Source organism: Zea mays, chromosome 7 (genome assembly GCF_902167145.1).
Source record: "Zea mays cultivar B73 chromosome 7, Zm-B73-REFERENCE-NAM-5.0, whole genome shotgun sequence".
In the NCBI taxonomy this organism is placed as follows: domain Eukaryota; kingdom Viridiplantae; phylum Streptophyta; class Magnoliopsida; order Poales; family Poaceae; genus Zea; species Zea mays.
The window spans coordinates 32,179,702-32,196,273 of NC_050102.1; the positions used below are offsets into that span (position 1 = coordinate 32,179,702).

The 16,572-nt window shown below is 41.9% G+C and overlaps 2 protein-coding genes and 1 pseudogene across 2 annotated transcripts; 1 reads left to right on the top strand and 2 right to left on the bottom strand.

The window, feature by feature from the left end:
- Positions 1-8,099: 8,099 nt before the first annotated feature.
- Positions 8,100-9,662, bottom strand: LOC103633812 (uncharacterized; annotated as a pseudogene).
- On the top strand, positions 9,569-14,542 carry LOC100216723 (Protein TIC 22-like chloroplastic). The gene is made up of 7 exons (NM_001143128.1): positions 9,569-10,113; positions 11,263-11,337; positions 13,156-13,215; positions 13,473-13,532; positions 13,615-13,695; positions 13,780-13,815; positions 14,166-14,542. The coding sequence occupies exons 1-7, from the start codon at positions 9,661-9,663 to the stop codon at positions 14,256-14,258; spliced, it is 858 nt and encodes a 285-aa protein (NP_001136600.1). The 5' UTR covers positions 9,569-9,660; the 3' UTR covers positions 14,259-14,542.
- On the bottom strand, positions 14,380-16,306 carry LOC103632225 (acidic endochitinase). The gene has a single exon (XM_008654043.4). The coding sequence runs from the start codon at positions 15,772-15,774 to the stop codon at positions 14,881-14,883; it is 894 nt and encodes a 297-aa protein (XP_008652265.1). The 5' UTR covers positions 15,775-16,306; the 3' UTR covers positions 14,380-14,880.
- Positions 16,307-16,572: the final 266 nt, after the last annotated feature.

The following is a 16,572-nucleotide window of genomic DNA, read 5'->3' on the forward strand; positions in this document are numbered from 1 at the left end:
TTGATCTCGGATGCAGCTTAACTTTTCATCGTCAACACCACCGAAGAGTAGTGCTCCTGGTTGATATCTGCAGGATATGGCATATTCTTATAACTCTTCTTTCTCAGCCTTCGTCAACTCTTGTCCAACTAAATTTTGAAAGTTGAAAATTTCCTCTTCTGAAGCGTCTTCGGCTATTTCCTTCTCCTTCTCAGACCCTGTGGCCATGGTTTTTTCGATGGCTGCAGTAGTTTCTTCTGCGGCCATGTCTAGAAGTATTTTATCAATATTAGAAAGTGTGCTTTCTAAATGTACATCTTCGGTCGTGGCAGCTTCGATAGCTGCAGCTTCAGTAGGTGCAGCTTCGGTAGCTGTTGCGCTCTCAACAGCTGGTGCCTTCGAAGCCGAAGCTGTTGGTGGTGTCCCTTCAATAACTTCTGTCACAGTAATAATTCTTCGTTTTTTAGGCCCAGCTTCCTTCTTCGTTATCGAGGGCTCCTTTTCCTTCTGAAAAAGCTTCGTCAGATCTGGCCCCAGTGGACTTAGCTTGATAGGCAAAGATTCAGTCATTACCTTTAAGATTTCCTCCACGTCGGTGGCAGAAGGTGTTGCAGCAGTTTCTTCTTCTATATCAGTTGCCTTCTGCTTCAAAGCCGCAGCTTTTCTTTTCTTCGAAGCATCTGTCTTCGGCTCAGGCCTCAGCTTTCTCTTTTTTAGTTTTTCTTCATCATCTTTCACCAATTTAGCAGCTTCTTTATTCAGGACGCTAGCAACTCTCTTTCTCTTCTGTCCTTTGGCACCTCTGTCCAATCGCTCATAGTCAGGATACTCAAAGTTCAGAGCATCCATCACTCGGTTTAACCTTCGCTTCAGACGAGTGCCGAAGGCTGCAGTCATTAGTTGATCTTCTTTTTTAGAATAATTGCCAAGAATCTCGTTGCACATAACTTCAATCGTGTCTAACCATTCTTGGTAAGGTACTTTGAAGTGTTTCTTGAATTTATAATAATAGGGCAGCCGAACAAGTTCCTTCTTTTTCTTTTCCCCTTTGAGCTTCGGCATGTCCCACTCTTTCAAAGTTGGGAACACTCTAAAAGCCAAGAATTCTTGCACCAGATCCCTAGTGCCAATATGCTCCACAATAACTCGAAATTCGCCTAGTGCAATTTGGCTTGGACTCCCCGGTTTCATGTTGCACTGGGGCCTGGTTTCTCCGAAGATTAATTCTAGTGGGCTTTGAACCAGCTTCTCCTTTTCTTCATCAACTTTGATGTAAAACCATTTAGTCTTCCAGCCAGCTGGCCACTTGGTACGATAGCTGATAACTGGAAACTTTGCATCTTTGCGATAAGCAAAATTGTAGCAGCCGAAGTTTTCGTGTAGCCCATCTTCTCTAGCTTTTGTTTGATAATGAAGCTCATGTATTCGGCAGAAGCCTTCGGCAAACGGTTCTACCCCCTGGCTTCGGAGGGCCCATATGTAGACACTAAGCCTAACGATGGCGTTAGGAGTTAACTGATGAAGATAAATCCCAAACTTCTTCAAAACATCAGCAATCATCTCATTCAGAGGAAATCTTAATCATGCTTTAAAGAAGCTTTTGAAGACTACCACCTCATCCTTTTTCGGCTTTGGAGTAATTTCCTCTCCGCCAAAACGAACCAACTCCTTTTTTGCTTCGCTAAAATAGCCTAACTTCACCAGCTTAGACATATCACCTTCGGTAATAGTGGATTTCCCAAACTCCAGGTGGCTGGGTTTAGATGGCACGACACTATAATCATCTTCAGATTCATCTTCCTTAGCACCAACTTGCTCAGCTTCAGCGGCACCTTCGTCAAAAACATCCTCCGGCACTTTCAACCCCGACCGTTTCATTACTTTGGAGATCGGAGCGGTTTCAGCAATTTCGGTTTCTTCTCTGTCATGTGTAACCCTAGCAGTAGATCACACCCTTGCCATTTGGTGAAGAAGTTGTTGACTTTTTTAAAAATAATAATTCGAAGCTCTTCCTTTTTGTGATGAAGCAAAACTAACAGCGGTGCTTCGGCTGGGTGCGATGAATAAGCTTCGGCTATGGTCAAATTTTTGGCAGCAAAATAGTGCAATAGCAATGAATGCTGTGGTAACTTCACACCTACCCGTCTGTTTATATAGTGCCGCAGGTGGGAAGGTGAATCGCCAAGTTTTCCACACCGGACGAACAGTCGCCCGCATCCACTGAATGGTGGGCCACAGAGCCCGAGAAGGTGAATCGCTAGGACGCGCGTAACCACTGCATGGTGGGGCCACCTCGTGCTCGGATTATTTTAATCGTTTCTCGCAAACGAGCTCAGGGAAGGTGTTTTTCGGATCTTCGACATCCCGAAGCCTAGGAGACTTTTTTCACGGATCAAGCTCGTTACGAAAAACGATCTAGCACCGCGAAGGGCTACTGTTGGGGGTATGCTTCGTAGCCGAAGATCCTGAAGAAAGAAACACCTTCGGTAGATCCTCTCAAAAGCAGTGCCGAAGCTATATCCCATAAAGCTTCGGCATAGTGACATGTCTCAAGACGAAGGAGTGAACCGACTTATAGATGAAATGACCAATCGACCCATGATAGTTTGTGTCATGATTGTAATCGATTGTAAAGGGCATAAATGTAATTTCACATAGGCTGCGCCCTGTGCCTATAAATAGATGAACAATACCCCCGCACTGTTCACGCTTTGGTAATCACTTGTATGCATCGCTTGGATTCTTGCTTTCTGTCAAACCGAAGGTATAAATTTAATTAAATATTGTATGTTAGTATTCAAGTTTACATGATGAAATATATGCTCAATATTACGTGCTTGTTTATGTTATCTTTCATGTTTTATGTTTTCAAATACTTCGTCTTTTATTATTTTATAACCTTAATTATGAATGTATGACCTTCATAACCTTCGTCCGAAGATCATTATATCCTAAGGGAAATAATGCTTCGAAGGAAGAAGGGCATTAACTATTAACTTCTTTTTGTGTTGCCTTGTTCTTAACTCTTAGCATTTGAGAACAAGTCCCCAACAGGGACTAACCAATGTTCATTTTGAGAAAAACAGGGTTTGTAGCGCATGTCAAGCAGGGAAGCAAGTTGGTACACATCATCCACACAAGAACATCATGACGACCGACAGGCCGCTTGAGCTACTCCACATGGATTTATTCGGCATGATCGCTTACATAAGCATCGGCGGGAGTAAGTATTGTCTTGTAATTGTGGATGATTATTCTCGCTTCACTTGGGTATTCTTTTTACAGGAAAAATCTCAAACCCAAGAGATCTTAAAGGGATTCTTGAGACGAGCTCAAAATGAGTTCGGATTAAGGATAAAAAAGATAAGAAGCGACAACGGGACGGAGTTCAAGAACTCTCAAATAGAAGGCTTTCTTGAGGATGAGGGCATCAAGCATGAGTTCTCTTGTCCCTATACACCTCAACAAAATGGTGTAGTGGAGAGAAAGAATAGAACTCTACTAGACATGGCGAGGACCATGCTTGATGAGTACAAGACTCCGGACCGATTTTGGGCTGAGGCGATTAACACTGCCTGCTACTCCATCAACCGGCTCTACCTTCATCGAATCCTCAAGAAGACATCATATGAACTCCTCACCAGTAAAAAGCCCAATGTTTCATATTTTAGAGTCTTTGGTAGCAAATGTTTTATTCTTGTTAAAAGAGATAGAAAATCTAAATTTGCTCCTAAAGCTGTAGAAGGCTTTTTACTTGGTTATGACTCAAACACAAGGGCATATAGAGTCTTCAACAAATACACTGGATTAGTGAGGTTTCTTGTGACATTGTGTTTGATGAGACTAATGGCTCTCAAATAGAGCAAGTTTATCTTGATGAATTAGATGATGAAGAGGCTCCATGCGTCGCACTAAGGAACATGTCCATTGGGGATGTGTGTCCTAAGGAATCCGAAGAGCCTCCACAAGCATAAGATCAACCGTCATCTTCCATGCAAGCATCTCCACCAACCCAAGATGAGGATCAAGCTCAATACAATGAAGAAGAAGATCAAGACGATGAGCCACCTCAAGAGGAGGACAATGATCAAGGGGGAGATGACAATGATCAAGACAAGGAAGATGAGCAAGAAACTCAGGGTCAAAGACTGCCACACCCAAGAGTCCACCAAGCGATTCAAAGAGATCACCCCGTGAACTCAATTCTTGGTGACATTCATAAGGGGGTAACTACTCGATCTCGAGTCACACATTTTTGTGAACATTACTCTTTTGTGTCTTCTATTGAACCATACAGGGTAGAAGATGCATTAAGAGATTCAGATTGGGTGTTGCAATGCAAGAGGAGCTCAACAACTTCACGAGGAATGAGGTATGGCATTTAGTTCCACGTCCTAACCAAAATGTTGTAGGAACCAAGTGGGTATTCTGCAACAAGCAGGATGAGCATGGTGTGGTGACAAGGAACAAAGCTCGACTTGTGGCCAAGGGCTATTCACAAGTTGAAGGTTTGGATTTCGGTCAAACCTATGCACCTGTAGCTAGGCTTGAGTCAATTCGTATATTACTTGCCTATGCTACTTACCATGGCTTCAAGCTTTATCAAACGGATGTGAAGAGTGCCTTCCTCAATGGACCAATCAAGGAAGAGGTCTATGTTGAGCAACCTCCCAGCTTTGAAGATAGTGAGTACCCTAATCACGTTTATAAACTCTCAAAGGCGCTTTATGGGCTCAAGCAAGCCCCAAGAGCATGGTATGAATGCCTACGAGATTTCCTTATCACTAATGGCTTCAAAGTCGGAAAAGCTGATCCTACACTCTTTACTAAAACCATTGAAAATGATTTGTTTGTATGCCAAATTTATGTTGACGATATCATATTTGGGTCTACTAACAAATCTACATGTGAAGAGTTTAGTAGGATTATGATTCAAAAATTCGAGATGTCTATGATGGGGGAGTTGAAGTATTTCCTAGGATTTCAAGTGAAGCAACTCCAAGAGGGCACCTTCATCAGCCAAACCAAGTACATTCAAGATATACTTACCAAGTTTGGAATGAAGGATGCCAAGCCCATCAAGACACCCATGGGAACCAATGGGCATCTCGACCTCGACACGGGAGGTAAATCCGTAGATCAAAAGGTATACCAGTCGATGATAGGATCGCTACTCTATTTATGTGCATCTCGACCGGATATTATGCTTTTTGTATGTATGTGTGCAAGGTTCCAAGCCGATCCTAAGGAAGTTCACCTTAGGGCCGTGAAAAGAATCATGAGATATTTAGTTTATACACCTAAGTTTGGTCTTTGGTACCCCAAGGGATCCACTTTTGATTTAATAGGTTATTCAGATGCTAATTGGGCAGGGTGTAAAATTGATATGAAGAGCACATCAGGGACTTGTCAGTTTTTGAGAAGATCCCTGGTGTCTTGGGCTTCAAAGAAACAAAATTCAGTAGCTCTTTCTACCGCCGAAGCCGAGTATATTGCCGCAGGCCATTGTTGCGCGCAATTGCTTTGGATGAGGCAAACCCTCAGGGACGATGGCTACAAATTGAGCAAAGTCCCTCTCCTATGTGACAATGAGAGTGCAATCCGCATGGTGGATAATCCCGTTGAACACAGTCGCACTAAGAACATAGCCATTCGATATCACTTTTTGAGGGATCACCAACAAAGGGGATATCGAGATTGCCTATGTTAGCACAAAAGAACAATTAGCCGATATCTTTACCAAACTTAGGAATGAGCTAAATATACTTGATTCTCGGAATTTTGATTAAGACATTGCACACATAGCTCATTTATATACCTTTGATTATACCTCTTTTATGTCTACGACTAATGTGTTTTCGAGTATAATTCCATGCTAAGTCATAGATTGAAAAGGGAAATGGAGTCTTCGGCGAAGACAAGGCTTCCACTCCACTCTATCGGTATTATTTACCCTTCGCCGTCACTCCGCACCGCTCTCCACTTTGGTATAATCTTCACTCATATTCATTTGTGCCATTAAGGAGAAAGTAAAAGGGCTCAAAAGACTCCGTTTTTGGCGATTAATGCCAAAGGGGGAGAGAGTATTAGCCCAAAGCAAAAGGACCGCACCACCACCAATTTCAAATTTTTCGAAATAAAATTTTCAATTGGTATCTATATTTCAAATTTATATATTTAAAGAAGGATTTTCAATTGGTATCTAAAAATATTTGATCTTCTTTCAATTGGTAAAACCCTCTTGAACATTAAGAGGAGAATTTCATTCAGGGGGAGTTTTGTTTTAGTCAAAGTAAAAGCATTTGAAATAGGGGGAGAAAATTTTCAAATCTTGAAAATGCTTCTCGAAATCTCTTTCATGTACCTTTGACTATTTGCAAAAAGATTTTCCAAAAGAAATTGCAAAAACAAAACAAGTGGTGCAAATGTGGTCCGAAATGTTAAAGAAAGAAAGCAATTCGCGCATATCTAGTAAAAGTATAAATTTGTTTAATTCCAAGCAACCTTTGCACTTATCTTATGCAAACTAGTTCAATTCTGCACTTATATATTTGCTTTGGTTTGTGTTGGCATCAATCACCAAAAATGGGGAGATTGAAAGGGAAATAAGGTCGAACATTTTCCTAAATGATTTTGGTGGTTGAAATGCCCAACACAAATAATTGGACTAACTAGTTTGCTCTAGATCATGTATTCTACAGGTGCTAAATGTTCAACACAAACCAATAAAAAAGGTCAAAGTTAGGGTTCAAAACAAAAGAGCAAAAGAAACCGAACAGAACCCTGGTCTGGCGCACCGGACTGTCCGATGTGCCACCGGACAGTGTCTGGTGCACCAGGGGCGATCGACTCAAACTCTTCACCTTCGGGTTTCTAGAAAGCCCCTCCGCTATAATTCACCGGACTGTCCGGTGGGTCACCAGACTGTCCGGTGTGCAAGCGGAGCAACGGTCGACTCCAACAGTGGCCTGCAACGTGAACAGTGTGCGGACAGTTCGTGCAGAGTCAGAGCAGCGCCAGAAGGCGCACCGGACAGTGAACAGTGCCTGTCCGGTGCGGCACCGGACTGTCCGGTGCGCCAAGATGTTAGAGCTCCAACGGTCGAAACCGTCAGAACCCTAACGGTTGGATGACGTGGCTGGCGCATCGGACAGTATCCGATGGCGCACCGGACTGTCCAGTGCGCCCATCGACAGGCAGCCTCCCCAACGGTTGGTTTGGTGGTTGGGGCTATAAATACCCCCCAACCACCACCACTCCAAGTATCCAAGTTTTTCAGACATCTCATTAAATACAAGAGCTAGTGCAATCAATACAAGACACAATTCAAAAGAATCAAAGCCTCTCCAAGTCCCAAATACACTCCAAACACTTAGTGACTAGAGAAAGAGTTTTGCTCGTGTTCTTTGAGCTCTTGTTCTTGGATCGCTTTCTTCTTCCCCATCTTGTTCTTCAAACACTTGTAATCAAAGCAAGAGACACCAAGTGTGTGGTGGTCCTTGCGGGGTCTAAGTGACCCAATTGATTGAGGAGAAAGCTCACTCAGTCTAGGTGATCGTTTGAGAGAGGGAAAGGGTTGAAAGAGACCCGGTCTTTGTGACCACCTCAACGGGGACTAGGCTCTTTGGAACCGAACCTCGGTAAAACAAATCACTGTGTCATCCGCTCTATTTCTTTGGTCGATTTGTTTTCCCCTCTCTTTCGGACACAGTTTTATTTTTAACGTTAACCCCGACTTGTAGGTTGTGTTTAAAGTTATAAATTTCAGATTCCGCCTATTCACCCCCTCTAGGCGACTTTCAATTATCCTTGACATATTAACCATTAGGGACCCCTTACTGTTTCCTACAAAACAATTACTCTCTCTATACCAACATATAGTTCTTTCTAGCCCTCTTTTTTCCGTCCAAATTCAAATAAATAATAATGGATGTAGACATACATACATACTATATTCATAGGTCAATTAATTAATGCATGTTTAGTCTAAAACAAATTATATTTTGGGACGGAGGGAGTATTGTATAACTAATCTAGTCATTGTTTACATGTAATTCAAATTTCAAACACAAACAGAAGTTTGGGAAAATAAGATATGGCTGACCTGTCCTGATGATGCTTTAACCAAAGCTAGTCACCACTACTTGACTTGGTTTCACATTTGATGTTACAAAGACTTGTTTTCCCTGTAATTAAATTTTCAGTAAAAAATGAATCGAGGACATACATTGATGAAATATGATTACAAAATTCACAATACCAGCAGAAGATGATGTTTGCAAGCTGAGGGCAGTGTTATAAGCATGCTGAAACCTATATCGTTTTCCTTTATTTCATCCATCGGAATATACTTCCTCTCATCAATAACAATCTACTTGTCCACAATTTTCAAGCCACATTGATGTAATTATTGTCTTGCCAATAGTTATTGCTGCTAGCATATTCTTTGTGCGGCAAAATCTATCTGCAACAAAGTGTGTTGCATCAGCCTTTGAATATGCTTCACAACCTCTTAATCGTACCACATAGATCATCAGGAATATGTCTCATTTAAAGTGATGGTTACTAACAAGAATATATATATATATATATATATATATATATATATATATATATATATATATATATATATATATATATATATATATATATATATATATATATATATATATAGTTACCTTCTTCTAACGCTTGACAACATCGTCATCCAAATGATGGCTTCATAAAATATTAACATGGGTCATATCTTTCCTTCTTCTATAATATTTTTATCAGGTAATTTGGTAGTACATTTTCAGGATCTAGCTTCAACAATTCTCTCGCAATAGAAGCTTTTGACAAGCTTATACTTGAGCCTTTTGATGGATATGCAAGAATAAAAGTGGACAACAATTCATTAACAACTTTTGACGATCGGAACTTGAGGATTGTTTTTTTGGTGATTTGCTGGTCTCTTCGACATGGATAGGATTCCTTCAGTCTCTGTGTAGAGCTAATGACATCAGAAGTTTTTCTGTCACCGTTTATTAAAAAATTAAATACAAAAGAAGCAGCTAATGACTTCTCGATTATGCTGGACAACATAGAAATTGATCTCCGATGGGAAGGTTCCCTCTTTGCATACTTTAGCAGGTCAGAAACACTTTCAAAAACCCGCCTTTTCTTGTATGGTCTTGCCACTTCTGATGGCATTTTAGATATTAAATTGATAAGAACAAATATTATACCTTAATATTGTGACCATATATTTATTTTGATATTAACTTTATTTTTTATAAGTATTAAATTTGACGGTGCAACGCATCATTATTGTGACTACTAATAATTGAGCTACACAATTTGCATTAACCTGAACTTTTGATGGATTTAAATTCGTTCTGGATGGCCCGTTAGGTCTTCAAGTCTTATTTTCTCGAGAGTCGAGATGCACCAACATTTTATAGGCTCACAGGCCTTGGTGTGCAGGCCCAACTTTTTCATGAATTTAAAACGGGCCCAACACATACGCTCGGAAAAGGCCCATAAATGAAAACTCACCCAAAAGCCAAAACACCTGAACTATTGCGCTCGTATCTTCTTCCTTGTGCGCGTGCAGCCGCCGTGCTTGCGGGTTGCGGCCCTGCCTCTCTCCTCTCCGGCTCTCCCACCGGCCACCGGCCACCGGCCGCCACCGTCGCCGCCATGCCTTTTCGATTCCAGTTCCCATGGCTCAAGAACCCAACTACAAACGGCGGCACCTCCAACATAGACACTAACCCTAGCCCCCGCTTCCCCAACCCCTTCCTCCCTATCCAAGCCCATGTCACCTCCTTCCTCTCCTCCTTCCCCCGGGCGCTCCCGCCGCCGCCGCCCTGGGCGCGCATCACCTCGCCAGCCTCCACCTCCGGGGCCCTACCTACCTCTGAGATCGAGGAGCGGCTCGCCGGGGTGCCCGTGTACGCGCTCGCCAACGCCGCCCAGGAGTTCGTGCTTGTGTCGTCCACACGCGTGGGAGGGCAAGGGGGCGAGAGCGTGAGTCCAACGCAGGCGCTCGGGCTGCTCTGCTTCCGGAAGGAAGATGCTGACGCGCTGCTGGAGCAGATGGATGGCGATATGCGCGCCGGCTCTGGTGTCGTTCCTGTCGCGCTGAACAAGGTGAGAGTGCTGCTTCTTCTTGGTTTGGAATGCCCTGCACTACTTCCGTTGATACCTGTGTGACCACCATGTGTTTCAGCTTCTCTTAGTCTTTAGTAATTAGGGGACTTCAAGGTACTAAATAGGCTATAGCGGGTAGCAGGCGCTAAGTTCCAATAGGGGCGTAAGGTAATTACACATAAATTTAAACATATATATATATATATCTTAAATAGTGTGTATATAGACATTTAACTGTACTCAAATAACCAATGTTCTCACATTTAACTGTAAATTTAAGCATATAAGTTCCAATTGTGGCATTTAGCTGTGACCATCATTGTTTCTTTTTTGTCAGTGTCTTATATGTTGACATCCTATTTCTCAAATAGTCATGCACCCTCAAGTTGCTCAATGTAAAGCCTGTTCGCGTCCCTGCTGCAATCGTTGTGTCTCCGGGCAGAATTTAATTTACGGTTTCTCCATGTGTTCATTTTGCTCTTGCATTTAGAGCTGTTTAATCATCTGATTTTGTGCTTCAGCATCAACTGTCTTGTACGTGTCATGAGTTCCCGTGTTGTTTGCAAGGCTTCTGTGTTAGTTACAGTATCATGTGTGCAAATTTGTCGCTTGATTAATGGAGTTAACTCTCAAAAAATTGCACATTGGTGGATTTTTTGCTGTAAGACACTTGTATAAAATTCTAAAAGTTTGATGGACCTGTTTTTAGTTGCTCATTTACATGTAAAGTCAGATTACCCATAAAATTGGGTAGCAAAGTAAGGTTATGAGACTGTCTGGGAGCCTTATCTACTTCCGGTGTTGCTGAAATGTTAGAGTTAATTGCAATTCCTTATATGTCATGCATCAAAAAATTTGTTTAAGATGTCTTTGAGAAGTTGCCTAGGCTGCAAAGTAACTGCACTTTCTGTTTATTTCTATTGGGATATGTTATGCTCGTTTAATTGTATGTAATCAGTGGCTGCTGTCCCACATTCTTTTGCTCCCTTGGAAGATTGTTTATCAACCTAGTAACTATTTTTCTGCCTCTATTGCTGCAACATCATTGATAGGATACATCTTTACTTTGTGTTTTAATAACTTAAAATTTGTTTCAGTTCCCCTGAACGGAATTTTGTGCGTTTTGTTGGGTATATATTTTGTTTCCAGGTTATCCAAATGAAGTCGGATGGTGTGGCGTTTAGATTCCTCCCTGATTCATCTCAGGTGGCTAATGCAATTAAGGTGACAATCTTTTCTAACAGATGGTGGTACTTGTGACTGACCAAAAACAAGCTATCTGCTTGCTGTTCTTATGTTCCCAAAATTTATCATTCTGTTGTATATGTAATAAACAAAATGATTGCACGAAAAGGATTTCCTCTGCTTAGTTGTATAATATTATTGCCTCTTGCATACTGTGCAATTTAAAAGACAAATATGTACAACTTTGAAAATAACATCATGAAATATCTTGATGATAAATCATATGCTTCTTCCTTCCAGGTTGTGTATAATTGTATATAGTATGATTTAGAGGCTTATATGAAAAATGAATGGTATTCGTTGACGCTGGAAGAGATCTAGATCACACAACAGCAAGGGCTAGCACGCTGCGGTCGACACACGACCTTGAATGTAGCGAGGAACATACCTAACTAATCAAACTAATCTAAAGACCGGTTTAGTCGATGTTGATCCTACTCTCTGCCGCGTAGATACCTGAACACCTCTGGAGAAGATCTGTCAGGGAGGAGCAAGTGGAGGTTATCCTAGGATTGACAGGGCCATCTAGAATGTTGTCAAATTTTACAGTAAGACATGACAAACAGTAAGATGGAGAAGAAAAAGGGATAATAGATGCATTTTTGAACGATTGGATGTTGGATACCTCAATCAGTCAGTCGTGATCCTCTCATTTATATACAGGGAGGTGGCCTTATCCTAGTAGGAAATAACTCCAATACATATTTTGCAAGTCCCCACATTAAAAACTGATTTGGAAACGAATCGATTCAGAATCTAGCAAAAGTCTGCCTAGTTGACTTTGAGGCTGGGTTTCATGGGGGCTCGACTACTGTAGGCGGCTTGACAACAGGAAGCCGACCACCGACTCTGTCGCCTTGTCGGGTTTGGAGGAAGTCCTAGCTGGATTTGGAGACCTGACTTGGACAGGTTTAGTGGCTGGCCTAGCCGACTTTGGCAAGGCAGGAGCACCATCTTCTTCACTTCGCCGCGCGCTTTTAGTTATGTTGCACAATTTTCATGCCAGACATTTTGACATGTCAACAATATTCATTATATTTTTTTGGATTGCTAAAAATCTAATTGAGTAAGTTTGAAAAACATCTAAGTGACTAGGATTAAAAGATATCAACATCTAAATTGAGCTGAATGAATACGGAGACATTTTTCTTCTTCCTTATCTAGTCTAGTGTAAGACTGCCTGCAGCGATGCGCGCCACCAGCCCTCTCCCCTTCATTTAGCGCGCACAGGAACATGCTACCGCCCGCAGTTGTGTGCGCTAAAACTGCTACAGTGCAAGCGCGTTCTACACGGATCCGCTAGATCTGGCGTGTGGAAGCCGCCCCCTGCCCTTGAATACCGTGCACGACAGTGTTGTTTTAGTAGAGGAAAAATTGATAAGGGTAATGAATAAGTAGGGAAAAAATATTTTATGGTTGTAGTGGGGTATAGGGGGGAGATTTAGAGGGAACCGCTGCGGGAAATGAAAAAGTAGAGGTTGGAATCTTGACAACGTGGCGTAAAAGTGTGATATAGGAAAAATTTAGGGGAACCGCTGCGGACAGTCTAACAGGTCATTTGTGTTGGCAGCACAAAGAACATACTTTGGCAGGAACTTTTGTGGTAGCTTTAGGATTTAATCTCCATGCCACAAATCACAAATGCTTTTGCCAAAAAATCATTGTAAAGTATTAGACCCTTAGGTGAGATATTGCCTCTGCCTACTGATTAGTGCATTATGATTATAGCTCATGCTCTGAAGATTCTTCTACTAATGATTACTTCACATATAAAAAGTTAGCACTGTACCGTTGTAGTTGATGCAAGATGAAGGACTGTATGCCGGAGAGGGATTTCCAGGAGTGCCAGTTTTTCAGGTCTGAATAACTCACCTAATTTGTAATAATTTTCATTTCTGTTTGGTAGATAAGAGAAATGGCTAATTTTAATAATTTTCAGAAATCTCTACTGGCATTGCTTTTTTTTGTTCCTGAGGATAAGAGCAGACATTGCTTTTATCAGCTCCTTCATATCCTACTGCTAAGCTCAATTTTACTTAAAAAGAAACGTTTCTATTTGTTGGGCATTTACTTATTCTGTGCATGACATGTGAATATGTGACATTACTTTTTAGTCAAGGAGCCTGGTCTTGATGAGTGACAACAAGAGATATCGTCCAGTTTTTTTCAGAAAGGTTAGGGGATCTTTGTTTCTTTTCCCTATTGAACATGCCTTTCATCCTGTTCTGGTTTTTAATTTGTACTCCATATGTTTAGGAGGACTTGGATAACTCACTGCACCGGACCTCCCGTGATCAGCAAAAACCTAATCCTGCTGTTAGGTTTGGTGACACTCAGGTAGTACATTATACTTTAACTTATTTCTGCAAAGTGATAGATCTGAAAATTTTGAAGTGTATATTGAGGTGCTATACTTTTCAGGTTTCTTCTTTGGAAGATATCATTAAATCTATGAAGGTATGCATAAGCTCTCTAGAACAGAATTTATGAAATTTTGTGATCCTTGCATATTAAAATCTGGATACCCTAGCCTTATAGCTAGTATAATCCTCCAAGCTTATCGTCATTGGCTGACCCATTCTGGTTTTAACTTTTGCATAAATTAATTGGGTATTCTACACCTGTCCTTGGCACAGTGCATCCTGTTGACACTTTTGCATACCTTTGTGATTCACATATAGCATAGACCTTGTGACTCAAGATTGACCCCCCCCCCCCCCCCCCCACACACACACACACACAAATCATTAGTTGCCATATTCTGTTTACTTGTCTTCAATCCTACTAAAATTTAAAGCATATTGCAGGATAGCTCCTCCTCAAAATGGGATGATGTTGTATTTATTCCTCCTGGATTTGACCTTGCTACTGGCTCGACACCATCACAGCTCCGCAAGTAGTTCATTCTTTAGAAGGTTGTTACCAGTGTTATTCCTAGCAACATTATATTTGACTGTCTGGACACTTTGATAGTAGTACATTATATATACACATTATTTCTTAGACAGTGTATGTGCTTTTGTGCCCTGAACTCGAATTACTGTTAGTTCCTGTGTTAGATGTATGTAGTGTGACATTAGTTAGCTGGAAACTGATGTAGAATCTCGGTAGCATTCAGTTTTGTTATGCCACTTAAATTAATACATTTTTTGAGGCGATAATTAATACCTTTCATCTGTTAACGAAAGATTGCACTTCTTTATGTTATGTTATGTTAAAGTACTGTTAATGGAGAGTTGGCTAGGCAGTGCCATGCTCTTCAAAAGTTGATTGAATTTATACCAGGCATTTTTTGAACTAGAATTTAGTGCCATCAATGAAAGCCAACAGTTTCTATAATTTTGCGTTTTCTTTGAGCCATCTGAAGGATTCGAACAGTATGCTAGAAGATCCAATCATATTCTCGAGTAATACTTATTACACTATCCAGAGTCACACATAATTTCTCACAAATCATAGGGCATAGTGCTCACATACACACAAGTAACACACAGATATTGTGACACATCACAGGAAAACAACCTACACATCACTCTTCACTGAAGAACTGTAGCCATCTTGGTCATCATAATACTTGGACCACAGCATGATCCCTCCATATTTCCCTGAGCTCTTGATCAATGGAAGCACCTGAGACTTGAGGTCATCAGCTGGTATAAAACCACTCCCAGCTGCCTGAGGGGAAGCCGGGAGGCCAAGAAAGATCTGCTTCGCCGGAATTGACAGCCACTGCTTCCATGCATCAGCAAGATCAGTGGTGCTGCCTGAACTGTACTGGCAAGGAGGGTTGTTGTAGAACTGCACCCAGACGTAGTCAAACAGGCCGGTGTTGAGCGCACCACCAACCCAGGCATCAGGAAACGGGCATTGAGGTGCAGCGGTCAGGTACACCCTCCTGCCAGAGTTGCTGTACCCTTTCAAGTATTTTGCAAGATCATCCCAGTGCTGGTTTGTGCCGCCTTCGATGTCGAAGTCTATGCCATCAAGGACTGCATCACCCAAGGGGCGGGAAGATGACTGACCCCCCAAGAAATTGTTCCACAAGTACGTCGCAACATCCTTGGCGTCCGCGGCTGAGGAAAGGTAGTAGCTGCCCGCACCGCCGCCAATGGAGAGCATGACCTTGACACCGCTGCTCTGGCACGACTTGATGTCGCCGCTGAGGCTTGCGCAGCCGCCGTTTGTCGGGTCACAGTGGCCTGCCAGGTTGAGGACAGGAGGCTGGCCATTGCCAAAGGCTGCCAGGAATGCCAAGTTGACGAACCTGTAGTTGCCGGTGGCGCAGGTGTCGGCCAGTGTGCCCTCGCCACCATTCTGACCCCAGTATATGGAAATGCTACCAGCTTGTGACCCAACAATCTGTGCAACAGCTACTGCAATCAGCAGCAGTGGCACCAGCGATGATCCGGTTGCCATGTGTGGTGATTGTTTTGCTCTACCTGCAGTGGTGATTGTTTTGCTCTGTGTTGTGAGATTAGGATGCAAGGGCTGCTCTATATATTAGGCGGATTGGAAGTTTGAAAACTGGTTACTGCCATTATTGTTTATGATCCTGCGTGACCTTTTGGGAGTTGGACTGTAATTTCTTTTGATTGAGTGAGACTGGTGAACACATCTGAAAGGATTCGGTTGGCAACTTCACAGTTCAGATGAACGTGAACGATGTTCTGATTTGACTCTGAATAGATGCCAGCTGATGAACGTCTTCAAAATGAAAAATTCTTCTGTGACGAAATGACCTCGTCAAAAAAAAAAAAATCTTCTTGTGTGCATGCATGACGTTCATCAGCTTCTGTAATTTGATTTGCACACCTATGAAAAATCCTTCTGTGATGAAATCGTATAGGGATCCATTTGGAAATAATAAAATTGTGATAATTCTTGATTGGGTAAATTTGTGGTGCCTTCTGGATTGATTAACTGTTCTTGTGCGGACGTTTCTCGTTCAAAATGGATGTTGAGATGCTATGCATGGGTTCGAGTTTTGATGCCTTGTTGAACTGGATGGTAGCATAATAATTTCAACGAGTCAGACCTTGTGTAAACTGAGATTTTTTTTCTCTTTCTATGTTTTAATGTGAAATTAAACTGATTCCTATAAAATCATGCATTCATGCCCGCCTCGGAAAAAAGCTCGAGTTCAACGAGCCGACTTTGACTCGTAGTGACTCGAGTGGCTCGACGATTAGAACAAGCTGAGTCGAGCCTTTTTTT

What these genes read in the sequence shown, in the direction of transcription:
- LOC100216723 (NM_001143128.1), top strand. Translation starts at nt 9,661, where the DNA reads ATGCCTTTTCGATTCCAGTTCCCATGGCTCAAGAACCCAACTACAAAC. An exon ending in AGGTGGCTAATGCAATTAAG is followed by an intron (nt 11,338 to 13,155) that starts GTGACAATCTTT and finishes GTACCGTTGTAG; the next exon opens with TTGATGCAAGATGAAGGACT. An exon ending in TTAGGTTTGGTGACACTCAG is followed by an intron (nt 13,696 to 13,779) that starts GTAGTACATTAT and finishes TATACTTTTCAG; the next exon opens with GTTTCTTCTTTGGAAGATAT.
- LOC103632225 (XM_008654043.4), bottom strand. Translation starts at nt 15,774, where the DNA reads ATGGCAACCGGATCATCGCTGGTGCCACTGCTGCTGATTGCAGTAGCT.